The sequence below is a fragment of the Esox lucius genome, chromosome 13 (assembly GCF_011004845.1).
Source record: "Esox lucius isolate fEsoLuc1 chromosome 13, fEsoLuc1.pri, whole genome shotgun sequence".
Taxonomy (NCBI): Eukaryota; Metazoa; Chordata; class Actinopteri; order Esociformes; family Esocidae; genus Esox; species Esox lucius.
The window spans coordinates 25,533,460-25,559,288 of record NC_047581.1 but is presented as its reverse complement, the minus strand read 5'-3'; the positions used below and the strand labels follow the sequence as shown (position 1 = coordinate 25,559,288).

General features: G+C 39.5%; 1 protein-coding gene across 4 annotated transcripts in view; it reads left to right on the top strand.

The window, feature by feature from the left end:
- The window catches only part of unc5db (unc-5 netrin receptor Db), a 201,690-nt gene extending 176,509 nt beyond the window's left edge, over positions 1–25,181 (top strand). For 3 of the 4 annotated variants that reach the window (XM_010876658.4, XM_010876659.4, XM_010876657.4), the window contains 5 exons: positions 9,307–9,534; positions 11,850–11,999; positions 15,023–15,187; positions 15,564–15,742; positions 19,927–25,181. In XM_010876658.4, coding sequence (XP_010874960.1) covers positions 9,307–9,534; positions 11,850–11,999; positions 15,023–15,187; positions 15,564–15,742; positions 19,927–20,218 — 1,014 coding nt within the window. In that variant the 3' untranslated portion in view covers positions 20,219–25,181. Of the gene's footprint in view, positions 1–9,306; positions 9,535–10,455; positions 10,657–11,849; positions 12,000–15,022; positions 15,188–15,563; positions 15,743–19,926 lie in introns of those variants that run through there. The other variant, XM_020052799.2, reaches the window with a different exon arrangement.
- The last annotated feature ends 648 nt before the right edge of the window (positions 25,182–25,829 follow it).

Below are 25,829 nucleotides of genomic sequence, written 5' to 3'. Positions count from 1 at the left end.
GGGTTTCAGGCATACAAAAGCATCCAACTAAGCACCATTGTCACTTCACTTAAAACATCCTTTTCTTTTGCTTATAAAAACTGGATTTTGTCAACCATAAAAATGTGTTATCCTCATAATTCCTCTAATGAAAGCATGTGGCCAGCACATTTGTCTGTTTTGCTGGAGCCTGCCGCTATAATGAACAATCCACTCTGTTTTGAATGTAGAACTTCATAAAATTCAATTCCAACATGCCGACATTGTCAGCGTGTCCCACAAAGGGCTGTGCAAATTGTCTCAGCGCCACCCGGGGGTGGAATGGGGAGATGTTGAACTGCTCTGACTTGATGTTTTTGTGCTTTAGCGACTCCCTGTGGTAGGTTGGTCACACACAAGCTCTTTCATGGTTGTTTGCTAGGGAATGTGTTCTCCTCCGGTGTGCCTGGTTAACAAGCAATGTTTCCAATGAGCATAGGATTGTTGTCACTTTTTGCTAGCAGGCTCATAGCAATTCTTTTTAAAACTGCCTACTCAAGACAAATGGATTGTGTGGAAATCTTGGATGTCTGGTAACGTGACACTACATATTTATGATGTGTTTTGGGTGACCACTTCCTCATGGTGAACAAAAGGAATTAGCCTATGATACTACTGTACATAAAGATGCATGTAAATAAGTTCTATTGAAAGAAATTGATATCTGGAAACTCTAAGGTAACTACAGTTGCTTGGCAACCCAAAATGAATGAGAATCACTGGATTAAGTTGCGTAAAATGTCTTGACTCCTTAATTCCTGCATTGGCGTGCTGTGATTAAAACATTTCTGGAATACCTGAGTAGTCTTTAATACATTGCTAAGTAAAGCACTATTCATTTCTTGATTGGGTGATGAGCCATCAACTGTAAAAGTGAAACCAATGACACTTTGGTTAAATGTAAATGTGGGACTGTGTAATAGTTACCCATACTTAGAGTAGATGTTGATTCTGGTGAACACTATGACAAGCACTCATTTGTAATATTACCTAAACGGTTGGCTTGTTATTATATGGTTAGCATTATGTACAGTATACAGTGGATATAAAAAGTCTACACATCCCTGTTAAAATGGCAGGTTCTTGTGATGTAAAAGAATGAGACAAAGATAAATCATGTCAAAAATGTTTCCACCTTTAATGCGACCTATAACATGAACAATTCAATTGAAAAACAAAATGAAATCTTTAAGGGGGAAAAAATTAAAACTCACAATAACCTGGTTGCATAAGTGTGCACACCCTTAAACAAACACTTTGTTGAAGCATCTTTTGATTTTAATACAGCACTCAGTCTTTTTGTGTAGGGGTCTAATAGCATAGCACATCTTGACGTGACAATATTTTCCCACTCTTCTTTGCAAAAGCGCTCCACATCTGTCAGATTGCAAGGACATCTCCTGTGCACAGCCCTCTTCAGATCACCCCACAGATGTTCAATTGGATTTAGGTCTGGGCTCTGGCTGGGCCATTCCAAAATGTTAATCTTCTTCTGGTGAAGTCATGCTTTTGTGGATTTGGATGTGTGCTTTGGGTCATTCTCGTGCTGAAAGGTGAACTTCCTCTTCAGCTTTCTAACGAACGCCTGAAGGTTTTGTGTCAAAATTGCCTGCTATTTGGAACAGTTCATAATTCCCTCCACCCTGACTTAGGCCCCGGTTCCAGCTGAAGAAAAAGAGCCCTAAAGCAGGATGCTGCCACCACAATGCTTCACTGTGGGTAAGGTGTTCTTTAGGTGATGTGCAGTGTTTTTGCGGCAAACATACCTTTTGGAATTATAGCCAAAAAGTTCGACCTTGGTTTCATCAAACAATAACACATTTTCCCACATGCCTTTGGGAGACTTGATGTTTGTTTTTGCAAACTTCAGCCAGGCTTTGATGTTTTTCTTTGTAAGATATCATATTCATTTATATGAAGAATACGGGAGATTGTTGTCACATGTAGCACACAGCCAGTACTTGCCAGAGGTTCCTGCATTTGCTTTAATGTTGCTGTAGGCCTCTTGGAAGCCTCCCTGACCAGTTTTCTTCTTGTCTTTTCATAAATTTTTGAGGGACGTCCAGTTCTTGGTAATGTCTCTTGGCATATTTTCTCCACTTGAAGATTAATATCTTCACTGTGTTCCATGGTATATCTAATGCTTTGGAAATTATTTTGTACCCTTCTCCTGACTGATATCTTTCAACAATGAGATCCCTCTGATGCTTTGGAAGCTCTCTGCATGAATTTTGCTTAGAGATAATGTCAGGAAAATCCTACTAGAACAGCTGAACTTTATTTGTGATTAATCAGAGTCACTTTAAATGATGGCAGGTGTGTAATTACTTCTATTTAACATGAGTTTGAATGTGATTGGTTCATTCTGAACACAGGCACATCCCCAGTTATAAGAGGGTGTGCACTCTTATGCAACCAGGTTATTTTAAGGTAAGGTTTTCATTTTTCCCCCTCGAAGAGTTCAGTTTGTTTTTCAATTGAATTGTTCACATTATAGGTCACATTAAAAGTGGAAAAAGTTCTGACATGATTTATCTTTGTCTCATTCTTTTACATCACAAAAACCTGGCATTTTAATAGGGGTGTGTAGACGTTTTATATCCACTGTAAGGCTGAAGCAGACAGAGAGAGAACAAAATAAGCTCATTGACAGCAGAGAAGATGCTGAGACAGACAGCACAAGATGGAAACCAAGATGGAAACCAAGATGGCCCAGAGTAGAGGCATAATTCAAGTGGAATGTTTTATCTCCAGTGGTGTTCTTGATTCTGCTCATGTATGGAACATGTTCTGTGCGTTCCTTTTATTTTACATTTTTTTACCATGTACATATGCTAAAAACATATTCCTGTTTACAGCAACAACCTAGAAGCAATTAAGGTTAACAGTTTTGCCCTGGGACAGATTATTTTCACCTTGTTGGCTCTGGGATTAGAACCAGAACTAGGCTACCATGCCATTTCTAGTTATGGGGGCATCTCAATTGTATTACATTATTGTTGTTTGGAAGTAGCGTACCGTCATTTCCATGTTATTATTCTATTATGTGCCGATATGTACATGTGCTTTCTGCAAAGTGGTGCACACTACAGAATTTATGCTACGAGGTACCCCAGAGACAGCGACTCTGGGCATATTTACGTTACAGGAGAGAGACAAAAACGCTAGCTAGAATCATCTTAGTTTGCATAATCGTTTCCATAGCACATTAATTTACACTAGCATGTTCGAGACGTACCACGCAGGATTGTGGGCGTCATTTAACGGGTTAAATCGGGTGATGTGCATGCGCATTGCACAGAAACTAGATGCAGTACTGACGCAATTCTCATTGCACTTGCAGACCTCCAGGGGGGGCTCAATCGGGAAATGTGTCGCACGCTACCGAAGGGGGCTTCTCAAGATATTGGTATCTGCAAACAAACAAATGGAATGGTGTCTTCAGACTTCTTTGATTTGTCTGGGAAAATTGATTGTTATTCAAACAAGCCCTTAGTCTACTGCTGCAACTAGGGTTTGTTTCATGTTTATTTTCACTTTCTCCTTGGCTGCTGTAGAAGTTTGCTTGAGTTTGCAATGGCTTCTTTTTTGGGGGAGAACCTGCTAATAAAAAACGTACATTAGAATCTTAAGAGTTACTGATTTGAAAAAAAAAAATATATATATATATAAAAAATTGCCTGTATGCTAATCTTAAAACGGACTACAAAGTGTGAATAGGATCATTTTGGTCTCTTATGTAAAACTTGTATACAGTTTGAATAGTTGGTTTGGTTTCCCAGTACCATAGGATTGATCGTTTGTGATTGCTTTTTAACTAATGGCACAGACGTTGCCCAGCAAAACACGTCAAATATGATTTTACTAGAAAAATACTACATAAGCAAAAGCTTATGTAGCTTATGGACCAAAGATTCAGAAGAAGATCTGCAACTTTTGTTCGAGAGGCCAGGTACAGTCAAAAAATATTTGGGATCTTTTCCACACTATGCGATTGAAATTACACACTATGCAGGTGGGGGAATTAGGGACAGGTGTGGATAAAATGCCAGGTAGGAATTCTTGTCCCAGTCTGCCTACGCACATTGTTTCACACGGTATAGTTTGCCTTATATTTTTGGTCTTGAATCTTAAAAGAGTATTCTAAAATCTATCTTGCATTGTTTTCGTATATTCCCAAGAGTTCAATACACAACCTAGAGCCTCTGCAGGCACTATCCGCACCCTCAGTTTGAATTATTTGTTCATGAAAATTTGTAAGAAAAGTATTAGAGAAAATAATTAGGAACATTTTCAGGAAAGCGGTTATATAATTGTACATCTGACTGAGTTTGGGCAGGCTGAACAGAGGGGGTCAGAACAATGAATATTGTAGTTCTGGCTCCAGGCTGTTATGTTGTGTCAGTGCTTAGAACAGGCTTGTTATTTAGAATACCAGCAGCCAGAGGATTTGCCTCAGTCTGCCTGCACCCAATCTGACCTAAATAATGTTGTTACAACCAATGGAAGTGGGCTGTGTGCCCTAGGTAAGGTAATTTATACAAGAGGTGTAGAAGTCCTTGCATGTATCACCGGCCAGCTTACCCCAGGCAAGGATACAATGGGAAGGGGTGACAGGTATCTTTGTCTCAATTATGGGCTGCCTCCTGACCGTTTATACCTAAATGTTCTCCCTTGCCCTTCTTCACAGGTGTGTCCCAAATATTTTCCTCCCTTTATCAGTGTTTCCCTAGTCCTGAGGTACCCCCAATTGTACACACAGTTTTAGTTTCACCAGACAAGCTCATCGGATTCATGTTGTCAGCTGAACTGCATGCCTTAAATGAGTCGAATGAGGGGAGTTGCCTGGGTCTAAAACCCCATGGTCTGCTGTTTGGGGCTCACCAGGACTGGAGTTAGGTCCCACTGACCTTAAGCCTTCTCTCAAAGCACTCAAAAGGAATCCCCTTTGGAATTTTTCACATTTTATTGTTACAACATGAGGTCAGCTTTTGCCATTAATCAACACAATAAAGTCTGTAATGTCAAAGCAAGAAATAATGGTTTTACTTTTATGTTTCTTTTTACTTTCCTGTGCCACTTTTGGTGCAACATATAGGTTATATAAAATTGACTGCAAAGTGTAAATATGATCCATTTTGTCTCTTTTGTAAGACTTGTGGTCCTATCTGGGTCACAATGTATGTAGTGTGTTTGGGTTCCCCACTACCATAAGATGTACTGCGGCAGTGATTACTGTTTATCTGAAGGCACAGATGGTGCCCAGCAAACTTTGCGTACAAAACAAGTCAAATATAATTTTTTACTTGCAAAATACTGCACCAAACACAATAGTTAAATGTACAATTGTGAGACTAAAACCCCATTGTTAATTTAGAAAAACACAATGAAAAAGGCATGCAGATCAGGTGAATGCCCTCACAAACATTGAACCACATGACTTCCTGGTTGAAGTGGTGTGTAAAGCTAGAGTTCATCATGGAAACCATTATTGAGCAGTCACATGCCACTGATTTCAAATGTATAGACTGAACTGTCATTGGAAGGATCATGATATCAAAATGATTGTCCAATTGCAACCATGGAAAGCCACCAGAATGTTGTCAGTTTATCTCTTTACTCTGTAAAATATCAATATTTGTTAAAATCACCCATACACTTTAATGTGGGTGTTGACTTTATCTTTTAGTCTTTATTGCGTCCAACATTTTCCAAGAGTATTTCATCATCTGGTTGGTATTATAATCCGCAAAACCCAATCCAGATCTTGTGATGGAAGAGTTTTTGGAGCTGATCTGATAAGTTGAAAGATGGCAAAAGGATATAAATCTCTTTGACATTATTGTCTCAAATCTATTGTGATAATTGACCTAACTTGATCCATTATGGTCCGTTGAGGTATATACAGTGTATTGCAGAATACATTTATGTTATTACTGAAATTGAAGTATGACTGAAATGAATAATTGTGCTTTTCTTTGATTTCTGAGAAACCAAGTAACAATTTTGGCTTATATCTGTTTTTTAAATCTATGGCAAGACATCAAAATGTCTGTCTAGCCATTGACCTTCAACACCTTGACAGAGCTCAAGAGTTTTGACAATAATAATGGAATGTTTTACAGTCCAGGTGTGCAATGCTTTTAGAGACTTATCCAAGCAGACTCACTGATGTAATAGCCGCCAAAGATGTTTCTAACATGTATTGACTTTTTCAATCTATACAAACCTTCTGTAAGACCCTGTGATCCATGAACCGTACATGATACAAAGAACATGTTGGTGTCGATTTACTCAATATTTTACTTTAGAATAATGTTTAAAAAGAATTACATTTAAAATAATTATGAATATCTTAACAGTAACCTTTTTGAATATTTAACAGAAGGCTGGAAAACTTGTTGGTAACATACCACTTGTTGGTAACATACTTAAATCAATATAAAAAGAACCAATGGATGTCCAGTTGACAAGGTAGGATAGATCAGACATTGCACTTTCATAAACAGGTTTGTCTACAAATTCTGACAATTCCTATATTTTTCAGTCATAATTGTGCAGTTTTCGCTGATTGTATAGTCTAATAAACCATTTTTGTTTGCACTGGTAATAGTGAACATATTGTTTGTTTTTTAGATTGAGAGCAATCAGTAAAGTTATACTACAACATAGATTGCTGAGAGAGGTGAATTTTCATCAATGATATAATCAACCCTTAATCCGCATGTTAAATCTTGCCTGTTCACGTTAACCAAGCATATATGTAAAACAAAAAAATACTAACTTAGGTTTATAGCTTTAAATGAATTCAAAATTCTCTTTTCACTCTAATATTAAAAGGTGAGGTGATTGACCCCTCTGAGGTTTTTGAAAATAATGAGGCCTTCATAGAGAATCTTCACTGAGATCATGTCAAAGGACAGAACACATTTTATGTAAATCATAATTACCAGCAAGGACATACAGTAAATGTCCTATAAGACTATATTCAATACCATGACTGTATATGATAGGTCATGATTAAAATCCCAGCAGCAGGAGAGTGGTGTTGTAGAATAAGGTTTGTCCCAAAATGACACAGATTCTCTATGTAATGCTAAATAGGGAATAGGAAACCATTTGGGATGCACTTGGCCCTCTGACGGCTCCCCACGCTAATGACCCAGAGGATGGTACAGGCATGTAATTGACATTCTGTAGCTCAGCCTTGCATCATTAACCCACCCTCCAACCAAAGGTTCAACACAAAATGGAAAAAGACAGCAACTTTCGTTGATACTAACTAAAACTCCTGCCTTAGTCCTTCAATGCTTCTCATTTGTATACATTATATAACTTTTCATATTTCCTATTTGCTCTCTGGCGTTAGAAAATATATTGTTTGGGATATAAAGATGAGATGAGATGAAGATGAGATGATATATACCTAGGGTATTGTCGTGTTTGAAGAGGCATGGGCACAAGCGCAGAGAGAATGTAGGACATTTAATAACAGAACTTGAATAATAGCAAATAAAACACTACACAACAAGACAAGACAGAACAACCGAAACGAAAGGCATACACCAAACAAAGGCTGACAAGATACACTAGAAAAGGTGTTTTTGTAAAAGCACTTTGTGACAACTGCTGTTGTAAAAAGGGCTTAATAAATAAATGTCATTGATTGAAAAGGAGGAACATAAATAGGAAAAGTCACATACCACTCCTCCTTGTTCCTTATTGCCTACATATAGCACAAACCTCCAAAAAGCTTTATTGATATTGCCAAATGGCTACCATTGCATTTAGAATAGTAAAATGTTATTTAATGCCATATCCATGGAACACAACAGGTTTCAGTCAGCATTCAGAATTCAGGATTCAAATTGCCCGGTATATAATATTTGTAGGTATTTGTACAACCCTGTTTCCAAAAATGTTGGGACGCTGCATACAATGTAAATAAAAACAGAATTCAATCATTTAAACCCTATATTCAATAGAAATTAGTAAAAAGACAACATATCAAATCTTGAAAAATATGTGCCTACTTTGAATTTGATGCTGGTAACACCCTTCAAAAAAGTTGGGACAGAGGCAACTAAGACTGGAAATGTTGTGTAATGCTAAAAAACTATATCACACAACTAATTAGGTCAACTGGCAATAGGTCAGTAACATATTTGGGTATTAAAAGATCATTCCACGGAAGATGGGTCTGTCAGAAGTGAGGACAGGCAGGGGTTCACCACTCTGTGCAAGACTGCGCGGGCGAATAGTGCAACAGTTTAAAAATAACATTTCTCACCGTAGAATTGTAAAGAATTTGGGAATCTCATCATGTACAGTAAATAACATCATTAAATCTCTGTATGCAAGAGACAAGGCCGAAAACCAATATTGGATGGCAGTGATCTTTGGGCTCCAGATAGCACCGTATTAGAAACAGTCACGATTCTGTAGTCCAGACCGATCACCCATTGAAAACATTTGGCGCATTTTGAAACGAAAAATACAACAAAGGAGACCCCAAACTGTTGAGCAGCTGAAATCCTAGATCAAGCAAGAATGGGAAAACATTTCACTTTCAAAACTACAGCAATTGGTCTCCTCAGTTCCTAAACGCTCACAAAGTATTGTTAAAAGATGAGGTGATGCCGCACGGTGGTAAGCTTTTTTCAAACATGTTGCTGCCATCAAATTCAAAATGGGCATATATTTTTCCAAACACAAAATAATTTCTCAGTTTCAACATTTGATATGTTTTCTTTGTACTATTATCAATAACATGTAGGGATAAATGATTTGCACATGAATGCATTCTGTTTTTATTTGCAGTATACACAGTGTCCCAACTTTTTTGGAAAAGGGGTTGTGGTATACGTGTGTTGCGCCTAAGAACAGCACCTTGCCATTTTGTACTGACCAAATACAGTATAATACACCCTCTTGGTCCTAGTTGCTTAAATAAAATATGTGATGTGGTTCCTAATTACTGACCAATGTTCTGAGATATGTCACCACCTAGCCGATTTTCATGTATCTCAGAGAATACTGAGAGCAGATAAATGTCCCATTTATAGTAGCACTAATATAATAATCATGACATTTTCAATTATGTCACTGTAATCAGATCTTCAAAGGCTCCCATGATGATACAACACTGGAACAGATGCAGAAAAAATGTATATATAATCCACATGTAGCCCAAAGTTCATAATTATAGTATTAAAATAAAAATACGGTATTGTGTTATCTTTTTTTGCCAACAGAACTGTGTTCTGCTTTCTCTGTTTCATGTCTCAGGAAGTGATGTCCGTAGAGGATGAGTCAACATCCTGTTACTGCCTGATGGACTCCACTAGCTGCCACCTGCTGCTGGACCAGCCAGGCTCATACGCTCTGATTGGTGAACCGCTCACCCAGGCAGCCGTGAAGAGACTGAAGCTAGCTGTGTTTGGCAGCCTGGGGCCTACCGCAATGGATTACAGCCTCAGAGTCTACTGTGTGGATGACACGCCACACGCCTTTCAGGTGAGCAGGAAGGGGCTTTGCATCCACCTAGCCTTTCACGGCCAAGTAGATCGCTATCAGGAGTCAGTTTGGATATAGGTCATTGTCAACCATTTTGGGGCATATATTGGGGTTTCCAGTAATAGAATGTAGGAAATACTGTATACTAATAGGTGTATTTCCAGGTGGTTGCATACTACATCCACCACTCTCTCTTTGGTTGGTTGGTTCTTTCCACTGATTGCAGTTTACTCTTGTGCAGTCATATGAAGCACAATATTAGATGGAAAAAGAATCAAATTCCCCTCAAACATTGACATTTACGGGTTGGACGTCCAATCATTCGGTCATACTGTGTGTGAATCTGAGTTGATTATAAATACGATAAAGCATGCAAATGTCTGTATTGATATCTCATCATCCATTGCGTCAGGGAAATCAACTGCCACAGTTCCCCCAAGCGACATAAAGCAAAACAGAACCGAGGAGAACAGAACAGGCCTCAGGAGTGACTCAGGTCCTCTGCCTGTGTTCCTGTGATTTAGCAGAAGTCACCAGCAGCTGGGTTTAAAATGCTTTCTGGATTTAGTTTATGAATCTGTCCCTACAGCGCAGCCTGGCGACCAGATGCCACTCCTCTCAGTCCCTGGGGCCTCTGTCGGCTACAATCACACTCACTCCGCTTCATATTGTATAGGCTCTGGCAATAGACAGACCTAGATTGTCAGGATGCTCCTGATAATAATGCTGAGGGTCTAATTTCAGTGGGAAATCTCCTTCAAATGGAGCTGTTAATCTGGCTCCAGCTGCCGTATGGCGTGAGGCCCAAGCTGACACAACTATTTAAAGTTTTGCAAACAACGAAACTGAGAAACAAACTATTTAAGGTTTTCCTTGTGCAACCTCCCAGTTGGCACATTGATCTAAGGTACTCTTTTGTAGCACCGGCTGGACTGCCCGCCTTGGTCTCGGTTTGATCCTGGACTGTGACGCTAGCTGACAAGTGGTTGGGAAAGCTGCATGCATAATGCAAATGGCCAGCATAACTTGGGGAGCGGGAAAGGCATTCTCCGCGGGACGTCCTGGTCTCATTGCGGTCTAGGAACACACAAAGGTGTCTCGAGCACCTACAAAGCTGAGGTTACCAGGTGAATGCCCTCACACACATTGGACCATGTGACTTCCTGGTTGAAATCACAGTCAGTACAAAAAGAATAATGACTTGGCATTATGCCTATGAGGAAGGCCTGCTGCCATTGTCAGTTGCCTGATGAAGGTCTTTTGGCCCGAAACGTTGCATTAAAGTTTTAACACTTGTAAGCTGAGACAATGTGCGAGAGTATCTCTTTTCTACTTATGTTTTTCTCTTTCACGCCCCTGCCCACATGTTGAACCAGTTGTGCGATTTCTCTTTTTCGAAATCAGATGTAAACAAATGCCCAAGCTCCAAATAACGTGGTGCCTTATGGGATTCCACTTCGCTCGTGATGCTGCATCGTTGCACACTTATGGGGCCACTGGTGTAACTACGTTGCCCCTGTGCCCTAGCTTTGGGACACTTGTGCAAATGGTTGAGGTGTGCAGTATAGGGCAAAAGGAGGGCCAAGGGTGAAGTGGATGATTGAGGTGTTTGTTCGGAATTTCCAATGTTTGTACGCTCTCCAGGTTAGGGGGCTGGCCAATGTGTTGCGTGTGCATGTTTTACTGTGTACATCTGGCATAGCGAGAGTTTCTCATTTGCTAGTGTGAATAGAAAATTGTATTTATATTTTATGTAAATGTTATTTAATGAAGTTGTTGTCACAACAGTTGTTGTTGCCTAAATGACATCTTAGGATGGTAATATACATTTAACAATACTTAATAATAACAAAAAAGCGTTGCGCAGTATCACTTACAATTAATTTAACTGGACAGCAGATATCTTCAAAGGCATTTTTTTTTTACTGTTTGTGGAGTTAATGCTCTGCCTTTGTATTGTAGACTGTGTAACTGGAGTAAAAACCCTGGAACAAAGCCAGAGTGCAATAACTTGGATTCTGTAGTTACTGCAGTTGTCACACTACATTTTCTCTTAAACCTAGACACATTGACACAATATTAAACATACTACCAAGGCTGAATTTGATATTTAACTTTATTTTGACCAAATGTGTAGTTAGGTTTGCCTTTGTAGGACAGAATGAAATCAGAAGCAATCAATGGAGTGGTGCAATGCTTCTGTTTCTTGTTGATTCTCTTTTTGGGAACCTGCAGTCGCCTTAGCTTTTTTTTTTTTTACTTTATCCAGCATCCTCTCGCTCCATTAATTCCTTTATTCCCTCCTTCACTGACAGGGAGTGGTGGCCACAGAGAAGGGTAAAGGAGGACAGCTCCTGGAGGAACCTAAGATGCTGCCTTTCAGAGGGAACACCTTTAGCCTCCAGGTCTCGATCCAGGATGTCCCACAGTTTCTGTGGAGCATCAAACCCTTTACAACCTGTCAGGTAACAGGTTTTGACTTTAACTTCTTACATATGTAAATACTATGATGGCCATGTTAGGACAGTCTTTCTATCAGCAGTAGGTCTTTGAGCTTCTCAGAAAGAATTATGTCAGTCTTGTTTTAAGATTTTGTCCTCTGGTCAACCCTAAACTGTTGAGCTCTTTAAATTTAAATGGGTATCCTGTCTAACTGACTGGGGGTACTGAGTGTGAAACTTTAAACTCTGTACCCCCGATCAGTTACAATGATCGCGGTTTTGGCTTACAAAGTTATGCTTTCAGGTGCTTACACATTATCTTCATCTGTCTGTCTCTAAAGTGTTTCAGACAAATCAGAGCAAATGCTGTATGTTGGTATGAGATATTTATTGCCAGATGATTAGTTGTTACAGCCAGACAGTTAGTCTTAACGGATGTTGTATACAGTGGGGAGAACAAGTATTTGATACACTGCCGATTTTGCAGGTTTTCCTACTTACAAAGCATGTAGAAGTCTGACATTTTTATCATAGGTACTCTTCAACTGTGTGACAGAATCTAAAACAAAAATCCAGAAAATCATATTGTATGATTTTTAAGTAATTAATTTGCATTTTATTGTATGACATATGTATTTGATACATCAGAAAAGCAGAACTTAATATTTGGTACAGAAACCTTTGTTTGTATTTACAGAGATCATACGTTTCCTGTAGTTCTTGACCAGGCACACACTGCAGCAGGGATTTTGGCCCACTCCTCCATACAGACCTTATCCAGATACTTCAGGTTTCAGGGCTGTTGCTGGGCAATACGGACTTTCAGCTCCCTCCAAAGATTTTCTACTGGGTTCAGGTGTGGAGACTGGCTAGGCCACTCTAGGACCTTGAGATGCTTCTTACGGAGCCACTCCTTAGTTGCCCTGGCTGTGTGTTTCGGGTCGTTGTTATGCTGGAAGACCCAGCCACAACCCATCTTCAATGCTCTTACTCACGATACATGGCCCCATCCATCCTCCCCTCAATACGGTGCAGTCATCCTGTCCCCTTTGTAGAAAAGCATCCCCAAAGAATGATGTTTCCACCTCCATGCTTCACGTTTGGGATGGTGTTCTTGGGGTTGTACTCATCCTTCTTCTTCCTCCAAACACAGCAAGTGGAGTTTAGACAAAAAGCTCTATTTGTGTCTCATCAGACCACATGACCTTCTCTCATTCCTGCTCTGGATCATCCAGATGGTCATTGGCAAACTTCAGACGGGCCTGGAAATGCGCTGGCTTGAGCAGGGGGACATTGCGTGCGCTGTAGGATTTTAATCCATGACGGCGTAGTGGGTTACTAATGGTTTTCTTTGAGACTGTGGTCCCAGCTCTCTTCAGGTCATTGACCAGGTCCTGCCGTGTAGTTCTGGGCTGATCCCTCACCTTCCTCATGATCATTGATGCCCCACGAGGTGAGATCTTGCATGGAGCCCCAGGCCGAGGGAGATTGACCGTCATCTTGAACTTCTTTCATTTTCTAATAATTGCGCCAACAGTCTTCTCACCAAGCTGCTTGCCTATTGTCCTGTAGCTTATCCCAGCCTTGTGCAGGTCTACAATTTTATCACTGATGTCCTTACACAGCTCTCTGGTCTTGGCCATTGTGGAGAGGTTGGAATCTGTTTGATTGAGTGTGTGGACAGGTGTCTTTTATACAGGTAACGAGTTCAAACAGGTGCAGTTAATACAGGTAATGAGTGGAGAACAGGAGGGCTTCTTAAAGCCGGAATTCTTACTGGTTGGCAGGTGATCAAATACTTATGTCATGCAATAAAATGCATATAAATTATTTAGATTCCGTCTGTCACAGTTGAAGAGTACCGATGATAAAAATGACAGACCTCTACATGCTTTGTAAGTAGGAAAATCGGCAGGTTATCAAATACGTGTTCTCCCCACTGTACATGTATTGCTAATTGTGCGTGCACACTAACCAAATGCATTGCCCTCATACGTGTGCAAGTGTGGTGAAGAATAGTGGCATGCTTCACACGGGCTGGTAGACAAGCATCTCCTTTGGACTTATTCATGAGGATCTTTGAAAGGAGACAAGCCTCTGTGAACCTCCCTCTTTCACAGAGCAGGTAATGGCTCCTGCATGCACCATACGTCAAGTCTAGCAAAGAGTACCTGCTTCCGCACGTCCTCCATTCCCCCAGCGTACCATTATCTTTCGCACCGGGGAGGATCGGCTTATCAAAGCCAAGGGGTTAAGTCCTCTGTAGACAAGCCAGACAGGCTTTTCATTCTACTGTTAGCGCGGGTCCCCATCACCACGCTCCCACGTGGCACCCTGTTCCCTTTATAGTCAACTATTTTTTTTGACGGGGGGACCCGTCAGCTTGTCCTGAAAGCAATGCACTATATAGGGGATATGTTGCCATTTGGGATGGCAGCCATTAATGTGAATCCTTTGCAGGTCACTTTATTATGCGGAGATGGAAGAAGGGAACGTGCGGTAGGTCAAGGACGTTTCCCTGCAGATGTGCCCGTCGCAGAAATTAATTATACATCAAAGGCAATAATTTCCCAGTTCGTTGTTCCCTCGCTTCTGGATATCGTGTGTAATACTTAGCTCACAAGCTGACTTTCATTATCAAAATTAAGTGGGAATTTGGCAAGTTTTTTTTTTCCCTGACAATTTTAGATCCCCTCCCACTCCTTCTTGCTGTACAAATGTGTATTTCCATGCATAATGCAGTCGTTGCATAGAGCTGTGCTACTTCAAAGACCATCCTCAAACCAGACTACTTTGTCTTCATATTCATGTGAGAACTGCCCACGTGAAGGATAGGATGGAAATTCTTCTACAGTTGAAGCCTACAGACTTCATCCTGTTTTGCTTTTGTTTTCCTCCCATCTCTCTCTCTGTCTCTTGCTCTCCTTTCCTTTTTTCTCTTTCCATTCCTCTGTATTTCTCTCTGTCTCCTAACCTTTACTGCTGTTTCTCTTTCACTCTCTCTCTCTCTCTCTCTCTCTCTCTATCTCTCTCTCTCTCGAATGCAGGAATTCTCCTTTTCCCAAGTATGGTGCAGCAACCAGCAGCCCCTGCACTGTGCCTTCTCCCTGGAGAGATACAGCCCCGCCACCACCCAGCTTTCCTGCAAGATCAGTGTGCGGCAGGTCAAAGGTCACGAACAGATTCTGCAGGTCTATACATCTGTGGTGCAGGTGAGCCTGTCTCTTCCTCTTCCTGTGCAGAGTATTTTACTTCCACAATCCAAACAACCTTTACTTAACCTCAGTGAATTCAGTGTCCTCTGCTGGCACTGGCTGGACAGTCTGTTGTGAGGAGTCTGTGGTACTATTCTCTAGAATAAGACTGTTCAACGGTAGTGCACTATATACATGGTAGGGTGCCATTTAGGACGCGTGATGTACTTCTTTTTTTTTAAACAGGGCTGTGCTCAATCATTGAGATCTGACTTGTTCTTGGCCCTGTGTATCCCTACAGCCCCTCTGTGAAATAAAAATGTAATATAATTATATTTGACTCCTGTGGCGCATTGTGTTTTGGCTCGCCCGTTTGTCTGTTCTGCCCTTGTAGAGCGAGAAGGAGTCCGTCCCATTTTTTATGCAGTCGGACTGCACCATCACTTCACAGACGGGACCCAAGGCCTTCAAAATCCCTCTCTCCATCCGCCAGAGGATATGTGCCACCTTCGACACTGCCAACGCCAAGGGCAAGGACTGGCAGCTCTTAGCCCAGAAACTCCATCTAGATATGTGAGTGTCCAATGCTGTAATCCCTAGCAACATCCTGTTCCCTTGGAGCACTTCATTTAATCAGGAGCCCTTGGCAGAAAACAGAGTCCAACTGTCCATCATATCTCTGTTTGTTTCAATAAATGCTTGAACAGCAGAAAGTATTTGAGAGACTTTTGGGGGTCCAAATAAGCCCAATCAGCTGCTTTAATATAATATCTTATCATGTTAAGCTGATTTTAATTGAGTCTGATGGAACGTTCACGTCTGCATTCACAGGGAGGGGTGAGCCATTGTTTTGTAGTGAAACACTGCCCTCCACTGGATTTATTGTCTTAGTGAAGTACACATGTTGCCTGCTGATTCTACAAAGTTACCGTTCAGAGTGTATCACATGCATATGCTTATATGCTTGACTTTTCCCCAATGAGATGTTGAAATTATACTTATTTTAAGAAATCACTGATCATGTCAATGTTATAGTGCTGTGTAATTTCAGTCCCTAACTGCTATGACTTGGAAAAGCAAGGTTATTATAGTATGGGAGTGTATATTATTTATTATTAGGGATATCTGGAGGCAGTTGGATATCTCTGAAATGAAAATGGAGGGCCCGCCATTCTGCCAAATACCTTTTCATGTGACCCTCCCTGACCACTTGGGTAAAATGTGACACTCCCGTATACCCAAAATAACAATTAACCGTACATGTCTTAGAAAATGTTAATACTGTTAAAGGATCAAAATGACAGACTACTTTCACACTGACAAACAGAGAATCTAAGCTCTATAAATTGTTTGTCAGGGATATCTACTTGTCAGAGATTCAAATAGATTCATGCACATTTTGTTGAGGCCCTATACAGGTCTGATTTCTCCTGGCAAATTTGACATCTCAATGAAACTGACGTCAAACGTGCTATTGCTAGCAGTAGTTTAGTTTCCTCCACTGACAGAAAACATTACCCATGGTCCTCTGCTTCACAAAACATGTGACCGCCCTTCTTGACTACATTCCAACTGATTCAGCTATACAAAAGTAACCAATTGAATAGCCCCATCTAGTTTCGTTACACTCACCAAAAATGTGAAACTATAAATGTATAACCACCAAGGCTCAGGGATTTCTTTATATTGTTTGCCTTGTGTCAACGGTCAATTGCATAGCACTGCAAAAAGCCTTAGAATACCACTTCAGTTCAGTTTTATGTTGACAAACTGTGTTTAATGACTTTACGTCTTTTCCTCACAAAGTGACACAAATAGCTATCCTCCCTGATTAAACATTGTCCGGTTAATATCACAGGAAAGAGAGAAAACATGTCATTTTTTGCTGACTGGGTCTTGTTGATGTTGCCAGGTGGCCTTAGTTCAAGTTGAAGAGATGGAATGCCAGTTCTCTTTCTGTCATTCCTCATTGCATTTCACCTGGCCAGTGGGCATTTTCAATGTAATACTTCCTGTGAATGACACGTCCTCTGGCCACAACATTATGAAAACCTCTGATGTTAGCATACCTGTTGAACAAAGACAGTAAAACATACTTTTATAAATATAATTTGTCTACTGTAACAAAGTGAAAAATCTAAGTAAATATTTTCACAACAGTCCAACAGAAGGGCCTTGTACACTGAAGGCCTAAATCAATACTACTGTGTGAACACAAGTCATGTTAATTCCATAAAGATATTAGAATATCAGCAAAAAGTTGATTTATTTCAGTAATTCCATTCAAAAAGTGAAACTTGTATATTATATTCATTCATTACACACAGACTGATGTATTTCAAATGTTTATTTCTTTTAATTGTGATGATTATAACTGACAGGTAATGAAAATCCCAAATTCAGTATCTCCGAAAATTTGAATATTACTTAAGACCAATACAAAAAAAGGATTTTTAGAAATGTTGGCCAACTGAAAAGTATGAACATCAAAAGTATGAGCATGTACAGCACTCAATACTTAGTTGGGGTTCCTTTTGCCTGAATTACTGCAGCAATGCGGCGTGGCATGGAGTCGATCAGTCTGCTCAGGTGTTATGAGAGCCCAGGTTGCTCTGATAGTGGCCTTCAGCTCTTATGCATTGTTGGGTCTGGCGTAACACATCTTCCTCTTCACAATACCCCATAGATGTTTTTCTAGGGTTAAGGTCAGGCAAGTTTGCTGGCCAATTAAGAACAGGGATACCATGGTCCTTAAACCAGGTACTCGTAGCTTTGGCACTGTGTGCAGGTACCAAGTCCTGTTGGAAATCTGCATCTCCGTAAAGTTGGTCAGCAGCAGGAAGCATGAAGTCCTCTAAAACTTCCTGGTAGATGGCTGCATTGACCTTGGACCTCAGAAAACACAGTGGACTAACACCTGCAGATGACATGGCACCCCAAACCATCACTGACTGTGGAAACTTTACACTGGACTTCAAGCAATGTGGATTATGTGCCTCTCCTCTCTTCTTCCAGACTCTGGGACCTTGATTTCCAAATGAAATGCTAAATTTACTTTAATCAGAGAACATAACTCAGCAGCAGTCCAGTCCTTTTTGCCTTTAGCCCAGGTGAGACGCTTCTGACGCTGTTTCTTGTTCAAGAGAGGCTTGACACAAAGAATGAGACAGCTGAAACCCATGTCTTGCATATGTCTGTGCGTAGTGGTTCTTGAAGCACTGACTCCAGCTGCAGTCCACTCTTTGACCCCACATTTTTGAATGGGTTTTGTTTCACAATTCTCTCCAGGGTGCGGTTATCCCTATTGCTTGTATACTTTTTTCTACCACATCTTTTCCTTCCCTTCGCCTCTCTATTAATGTGCTTGGACACAGAGCTCTGTGAACAGCCAGCCTCTTTAGCTATGACCTTTTGTGTCTTGCCCTCCTTGTGCAAGGTGTCAATGGTCGTCTTTTGGACAGCTGTCAAGTCAGCAGTCTTCCCCATGATTGTGTAGCCTACAGAACTAGACTGAGAGACCATTTAAAGGCCTTTGCAGGTGTTTTGAGTTAATTAGCTGATTAGAGTGTGGCACCAGGTGTTTTCAATATTGAACCTTTTCACAATATTCACATTTTCTGAGATACTGAATTTGGGGTTTTCATTAGTTGTCAGTTATAATCATCAAAATTAAAAGAAATAAACACTTGAAATATATCAGTCTGTGTGGAATGAATGTATACATTATACAAGTTTAACTTTTTTAATGGCATTACTGAAATAAATCAACTTTTTGATGATATTCTAATTTTATGACTAGCACCTGTAAGTGTAGGGGTGATAAACCCAGTGTCCTGGCTATAATTCCAATCCCATATCATCATAGCCACCTAATCTTCCCCTGATTCTAATTGCCTCATTCATCCCCTCTCTTCACCTGTAACAAAACCTATAGTGAAGTACTAAATGAATGTAATCACTAACGTATGTAAGTTGGTTTTAATCAATTACTAAAACGTCAATGTAAATGAATTCACCAACTGGACAAAAATATTTTCTTAATGAATCAGTGATTCAAAGGAGGTGAATCTTTTAAAAGAACCAAACTGAATTATTTAGTTCACTTTAGTGATTCGGAATTCCCAGCACTGCTGCACAATTCATTCCCCATCCCCCATGACAGGTGCCTGAAAGTCAAATAGTGCGACCTCCATCCCTGTTGGCTGCTAATGTAAAAATAGCCAAATGACTATTAGATGGCAAAAAAGAGGGGAATTTGAACCAATAGGATGCTGGGTATTCAATCCAATTGGAGACTGGGGATAATTAGGTAGCTGGTCTGGTTTCTGACCTTGTCAGAAATGTCCGTCTTGAATGTTCGTGGAGAGAATATTCGGTGTTTGTGTGTGAACTCTCATCAGGCTTGAGCAACAACCTTTCAGAAACGTAGAATCTTCCTGAAGATACAGTTATCCAGAAAATCTTATTTTCTCTCAGGAAAAACACTCATGTCTTTCCATGTTTGCTTTCTGAATTACTGCCCCCCACTGGCAAGAAGTGACATCCCCCCTTAAAAAATACAACTGTATAGACCTACAAAACATAAATGGCCTCTAACCTTCCAAGTGAAACAGACTAACTAAGCCTATAATAATCTTGGCTAAAACACAGAGTTGTATCTCATAGGAGGCACACCTATAAATATGTTTTTTAAACAAACAACAATTTTTCTGACATTGTCAATTGTACTATGACCACTCTGTCCATTCTTCCTATAGAAACCTGTCGTATTTTGCTAAGCAACAGAGCCCCTCTGCGGTCATACTGAGCCTGTGGGAGGCACGACACCAAGACACTGGTGACCTTGACTCTCTGGCATGCGCTCTGGAGGAAATTGACAAGATCCACTCCAAAAGCCCTGCAACAAAGAGGCAGGAGGACCCTGACTTAGTACATCATTTAGAAACAGGAAACCCAGGCATTCCAGTGTGTGGAATGGGTGAACTGACCAATCATGAGTCTGCTAACTCAGTCCCATTAGAATTCCCAAGGAATTCACTGTCTACGTAGATCCCGAAAAGCCAAGCTTAATGCATAAATCTGTGTGTTAATGGAGAACTTGATGGTGGTTGATTGAAAGTTATATAAGATGTCAGTATGCAGATGGAGATTGTTGTTCACTGAGCAAAACAACAGGACTAGGAAAAATTATCACTGAGAAAAAAGAGATCTGTAATTGATGTGTGTATACTGTATTCACCCCTTTCTGATGATGTACTGCTAATCTCTTCAGCCTTTCTCCTCTCTCTTCCCTCCCTCCTGTTGCTTTTACTTAATGCTTTTCTTAAATCAGACTGCCCTTCATTTGTGTTGTCTTTATTATTATTATTCAGGACAGAGTGGGCACTGCACTTTTAAGGACCCACAAATGCTTTTCAGGAAGGAATGCTTTTCAGGGGTTGTCAAAATGGCACCCTATTCCATATGTAGTGCACTAGTTTCCACCAATTCTAATGAAAAGTAGTGCTCTAAATTGAGAATAGGCTGCACTGTTGAGGAAGAAGCCGTAAGACAGCTGTATGTTATTTGTTTTTATTTAAATACTAGGTTATTTACCCCAGATGATGTCCCAAATGTGTACTCTAAATACATTTAATTGGTTGAGTTGAAAAATGTGCACTATAAAAAAGAAATAAAAAATGTGTGGATTCAGTGTAGAATTGTAAGGAAATCAGTTGTGATAGGATTGTGAGCTTTCTCTCAGATGTTGAGCAAACTCTCAATCATTTTGCATTTGGTTGCCTTAGAATTGCACATTGAATCAACCTTCATGCCATTTTGTTGTGCAAACACAATTCTTTTGTAGCTTGATGCTGTGCAATTATACACTGAATCAACCTCCATGATGGCTGGCAAAGTAATGTGTAATTCTTATAAGAACCCAGTCAATTGAGGGGATTCCCTAAACTTTTACATTTTAATCAGTCAAAACCTGCATTGAGTGACTGCGGGGTTGGACATTGAGCCTGCTTAAATCATGGAACAGCCATCTCAATGTCACAAAGCGCCAGGTGTGGGCAGGAACGTGCTACAATGCATAAGTACAGTCTTTGAGCAATGACTACTTTTCTATTTTCTCTCTCTCGGCTATACTTACAGTCTTAAGTAATTTGAAGGAAGTAACTAACTTTTTACTCAGTTACATTTTATCAAATAAGTTTAGTGATGTTAATTATATAGCATAGAAATATATAAATGTACAATATGCCGATACGCCAATATACTTGCTGATTCCTACTCTGCCAGCGCATTGAGCACTACTGTTAAAGATGCATTCTGGGACATTTTTTAACTTCCCATTTTGAGCTGGATGTGTAATATATAGTTTCCCTGTGCATGCTTTTTGGAGAATCACATACCTCAGATACCCAAGGAACTCCAAGTTTTAAAGCAAGTGGTTTTGATATCATGGGGCATATGTATATGCACACACATGACACAGTACACAATGTTTGAGGATCTGTTTTGGCTCGATTTCACCACATTTGCAACCAGTGGCCATCAAGCCTGGAATGCATCTTTAAAAAAGCATTGAACAGAGCTACTAAGATTTTTGACACAGCACTGTGAACCACAATCTGCGATTGGTCTGTTAATGTAAAGGATCAAGGGATTGGATGAGCGTTTTAAAGAGACACCCTCAATATTCCAGTGGTGCAAACAAACTTGGCTGAATGGAGAGAGAGAAACATTCTTTCAATGCTATATGAGTTTATAAAATAACCCTAGAATATATGTTTATTTGTAGATGGGGGACAGTAAATAGTCATTTGCTTAGGGTATGGAGAAATGTATGATGTATGCAGGATATTTTATTATGAATTTCATTACATTTGTTATAAGAGCAATTTGTCTTAGCCATGGGCTAAAAGATAGGAATACAACTATTAACCATACTTATTTATATTGATAATTTTGCCAGTGTAATAATTACATACTGTACATATGAATGAGGGGCACTGTAAAGAAGTGAATTTAATGTAAAATGCTGGTAGAATACATACAACAGAACAATCAATCTGGCAGAATAACAATCTGGCATGCTTAAGTTTTATGATTGCTAAATAAGTGGCTTTTTGTTTTTGTGTTATTTAGTCCTAAATGGGTACAAGTGTCACATTATCGTCCTTTCTGAAATCTCTTTCAGTCTGTAAATTCACACTGTCAGTGTGTTTATAAAGGAGCCTTTTTAATGGAGTGATCATGTGACTGTTGTTCCCCTATACGATATAAAATGATTGTCTCTAGTGCTTATGTAGTTTTCTGACCGGACACATTTTTTACTCTTGAGTAAATTACAATCGAAGTAATAGTACTTTCACTTTACTCTTAAACAATACTTTCACTCTACCCACCTCTGCAAAATATTAGGCACATTTACCCGTATGGTATTTATGTTTTGTAGTATATGATTAATAGGCTAATCAATTTACATGCAAAAAAAAAAGGTATGAAACAAACAATAAAAAATCCATGGAGAATGCAAGTAAATAAAAAAAGTTTGTTGATTCAATGTGAAATTGTAACTTCAATAGGGTTGTGAAATTGCACAACATATGACCAGACAGTGTTGGCCTCCAACAAGTATGATATATACATTTTACTCAAGCTATTTCGAATTCACATCACTTTCAGCAGAGTTTGTTGAGTGAACAAAAATGTGCAAGTTTGCTACATTTCTTGTACTTTTAAGGTGCACCCAACTGTCAGACTAACGTGGATTAAGCAATTGGTTAAATTGACTTAACCCTTATGTTGTGTGATGTTTTGTTTTTCAGTGTGTCATTGTAAAATACATCCTATGGTTGAGTGGTTGGTTGAGTGAAGAAAATGCGCTGTTAAAGGAGCTAGCCTGAATCTTTTTATCTTTAAAAGTAAACCCCTGAATATTGAAATGTCTTAGCTATTATCCTGCAAAGGGGGTGGGTGTGTGCGCGTGAGCGTGCGTGCGTGCGTGCATGCATGCTGTAGTAATGGTTTGGCAACCCTGAGGGAGAAAAGCATAGCTGGAGGGAGCTGTAAGACATCACTTCCTGGCACTATGCCTTGTTTATCAGTGCATCTTATCACCTACTTCCATCCATTTCACACTTCTCAAAGACCTGCACATCATCGATCTGCCACACAAGCCCCCCAACAGAGGCACAGCACTTCAAAGCTACATGGGACATGACTGAGGGTAGAATGTGTTATGGAATAATTTTATGGTACACTAATGAAAGGCCTGCTTAACATCTTGTTTTTATAATGAAATGTGGTGCACTAAATGTGGGATATTGTGACATATTGGATACATTTTAAATATACCAGGTAAGCCGGGGTTGGAAATTACAAATCCGAACAACAGGCAATGTATTAAAAATCTTTAAATTAATTCAACTGATATTTTTTTATTTCATATCCTTATCCATATGAGATGGATGTCAAGTACTTCTTCTGGTGCATATTTTCTGTTATGTTCAAGGTGATTTCTTAAGCTTGGACCATGTCTCTTTGTAGTTACTGCTTTCATTGGTATAATATTATGAAAATAATCATAATAAAAAGTATTTGAAAGTATCAGAAATTAACATTTGAATGCGTCTGAGAGGGGTCTTCCTCCAATTACATAAAAATGTACTTGTTTATTTTACACCTTTTGCAATCTCCTCTGAAATATCTAAAACTGAGTTTGTTATATGCAATTTCATATATGAACAGGATGCTTCCTAAATGGAAAAGTATTCCTTATAGTCCTTTTGAATGGTTTACTAGTATTCAAACAGTGTTTGAGCTGTTTCACCTATATGTTTGAGATTGTTTCACCTATAGTAGTCCTTTCATATACTGTTTATATTGCTTTCATGGAGGACGGATCACGAGCAGAAGTTACACTATACTGTATGTGAAACCTACACTGCTGTTAGTATACACATCCACTATTGTCTTTTAATCAATCAAATGTTAATCATTATACAATACAGCTGACAATAGAACAGAGTGGTGACTGAGTGAGCATTACGTTTTAAATATGATTTCATAACCGTTAAATAATTTTATTTCCCTGTACTAATGTGAGCATGAGTGGTTAAAAGAATGGTGTGCTGTTGTAATGCTTAACATTGGCTGATGTTGCATTGATAGCAATTGTCTGTAAAATACACCATATCAACCAAAACATTGCATTTGAATTATTTTAACCTAGCCTAATCCAGAAATGCTGAGTCATCTAGAACCTATTACGAGTTGAATTTAACTTTGTAAATGGTTACTAGGCCCACTGGCTTTCATACCATGAACACACAAACACTCACACGCACACACACACACGTAAATGCTTTGTGTTAGACTACTGCTGTGTCACTGGCTGAAGATAGTTCAACCCCTAATTTCAAGTCCCCTGAGCTTGGTTGTATTCCAAATGGCACCTTATTTCTAGTAATGTGCGCTGTACTACTTTTCACAAGAGTAATGCACTAAATTGTGAATAGGGTGAAAATTTGGACATAACTCTGGTATCTGTTGCTCCAACCTGATTTACATCAGGGATGGATGTTACAGTACTTGGCTGTGTTAAAGGGCATTAGCTGGCGGCTGGCTCAATGTTGTCATGCCACACTAACCCCCCAGGTCCACAGATATGATCTTACTCCTTCTCATATCACGCATGGCCTTTGGCTTCATATCACTATTCTTGTGCCTTGTTTAACTAATTTAAATGGTGAATGTTGTAAAGTACAGATGGGGCTAAAAAAACAAAAACAAACATACATGTGAAGAAAGTATTAGTTCAAGAAGTATTTACAATCATATAATTGAATAGGCTGCAGAGCTTTTATAGTGCTAAACATATACTGTATGTTTGGTATTTGCCAGGGCAGCTTTGTGGTATATTGTATCTATATAATTATGGACATTTTGGATGTTTTCTGTACAGTAGAATTTGCAAATGTATATGCAGCCTTTTGGAAATAAAATGTACAGTTGAAAAGTCTCAAGTTGAGTATGAGTAGGTTTCCTGTGCATCTCTGACACAATATATACTTCATACACAATCTTATTTTCTTGGTACTAGGTTAACTTCAAGGTAATGTTTATTACTTTTCTTTGACAATGCTTTGCATATTCCTTGCTTGTTTTCTTTTACTAGTTTCTTCATTAATGTACAGTAGCTTCTCTTACTCTGAGGCTGTACTGCTATCTCTAAAGATGACTGTAGCTTCTTTGACTTTGAGTGTTGTCACACCACCTCAGAAAAATACCCTGACCAACCAGTCATTGCCAACCATGTAATCCTGGGCACATAGGAAGTTGTTTCTCCAAACAAGAGACTGCGCTACAGAGTACAGAATTAATCAGTAATGTGAAGGACACATGGGAATACATAAAAAATCTGCCACTGAGGAAGGTAAGTTCCTATTCAGTTCTGTTGACTCCCAAAATGGTAAGAGAGTTGGCGGGGAGAAGACAAATAGGAGGGGAGAAGACGAAGTTCAAGACCATTCAACATATCTACATTTCAACTGATCTATAAAGTTTCATTTCCAGGGTCAAGTGTTTGCTTAGGCTACTTCCAAGTTAGACTAGACCCAGAACAATCCGCAACCTTAAAGAAACCAGTGAGTTACCTTCAATAACAAGT